The 1,221-nt window shown below is 70.0% G+C and overlaps 1 protein-coding gene across 1 annotated transcript; it reads left to right on the plus strand.

The window, feature by feature from the left end:
• Nucleotides 1-246: 246 nt before the first annotated feature.
• On the plus strand, nt 247-947 carry RAP2B (RAP2B, member of RAS oncogene family). Its single transcript, XM_062499011.1, has one exon. It carries the CDS (start codon nt 250-252, stop codon nt 799-801), a length of 552 nt encoding a protein of 183 aa, XP_062354995.1. The 5' UTR covers nt 247-249; the 3' UTR covers nt 802-947.
• The last annotated feature ends 274 nt before the right edge of the window (nt 948-1,221 follow it).

Here is a 1,221-nt window from a genome sequence, read left to right on the forward strand (position 1 = left end):
CGGGACCGGGGCCGGTAACGGCAGCGCTGCCGCCCTCCCTCCCTCCCTCCCTCCCTCATCCCCTTCCTCCTCCTCCTTCTCCTCCTCGGCGCCGCCCGGCGCTGGGGCTGTCCCGGCGCCGCTCCGCAAGGCGCGGCCGCCGCTTCCCCGCCCCGGCGCGGGGCCGTCCCTCGTCCCCTCCCTCCCTCCGCCCCGTCCCCGCCCGCCGCGGCAGCCCCGAGCGGGAGGCGGCGGAGGGAGGCGGGAGCCATGCGGGAGTACAAGGTGGTGGTGCTGGGCTCGGGCGGCGTGGGCAAGTCCGCCCTTACCGTGCAGTTCGTGACCGGCTCCTTCATCGAGAAGTACGACCCCACCATCGAGGACTTCTACCGCAAGGAGATCGAGGTGGACTCGTCCCCGTCCGTGCTGGAGATCCTGGACACGGCGGGCACCGAGCAGTTCGCCTCCATGCGGGACCTCTACATCAAGAACGGGCAGGGCTTCATCCTGGTGTACAGCCTGGTGAACCAGCAGAGCTTCCAGGACATCAAGCCCATGCGGGACCAGATCATCCGCGTCAAGAGGTACGAGCGGGTGCCCATGATCCTGGTGGGCAACAAGGTGGACCTGGAAGGCGAGCGGGAGGTCTCCTTCGGGGAGGGCAAAGCGCTGGCCGAGGAGTGGAGCTGCCCCTTCATGGAGACCTCGGCCAAAAACAAAGCCTCGGTGGACGAGCTGTTCGCCGAGATCGTCAGGCAGATGAACTACGCGGCGCAGCCCAACGGGGACGAGCCGTGCTGCGCCTCCTGCGCCATCCTCTGAGGGCGGCGGCGGCCCCGCTCGGCGAGAAAACATCGGGAGAAATCAAATTCATCGTCTTGGAAATGTGGCTTTTCTCGGCATGTACGTTTCGTCCAGTCTTGGTCATGGCATATTTCCTATCAGTGTCGGCGGCGGGCGCGGGAGCAGCCGGTCCCGCCGCCCGGGGAGCGGAGCCACGCGGGGAACCCGCACCCGGGACAGCCCCGGGGGAGAACGGGACCCGCACCCGGGACAGCCCCGGGGGAGAACGGGACCCGCACCCGGGACAGCCCCGGGGGAGAACGGGACCCGCACCCGGGACAGCCCCAAGGAGCGGTGCCCACAGCCCACCCCCCGGGTGTGCGGTGCCGCTCCCGGTGTGCGGTGCCGCTCCCGGTGTGCGGTGCCGCTCCCGGTGCCGCTCCCCGCGGTCTCTATGCA

This window comes from Cinclus cinclus, chromosome 10 (assembly GCF_963662255.1).
Source record: "Cinclus cinclus chromosome 10, bCinCin1.1, whole genome shotgun sequence".
In the NCBI taxonomy this organism is placed as follows: domain Eukaryota; kingdom Metazoa; phylum Chordata; class Aves; order Passeriformes; family Cinclidae; genus Cinclus; species Cinclus cinclus.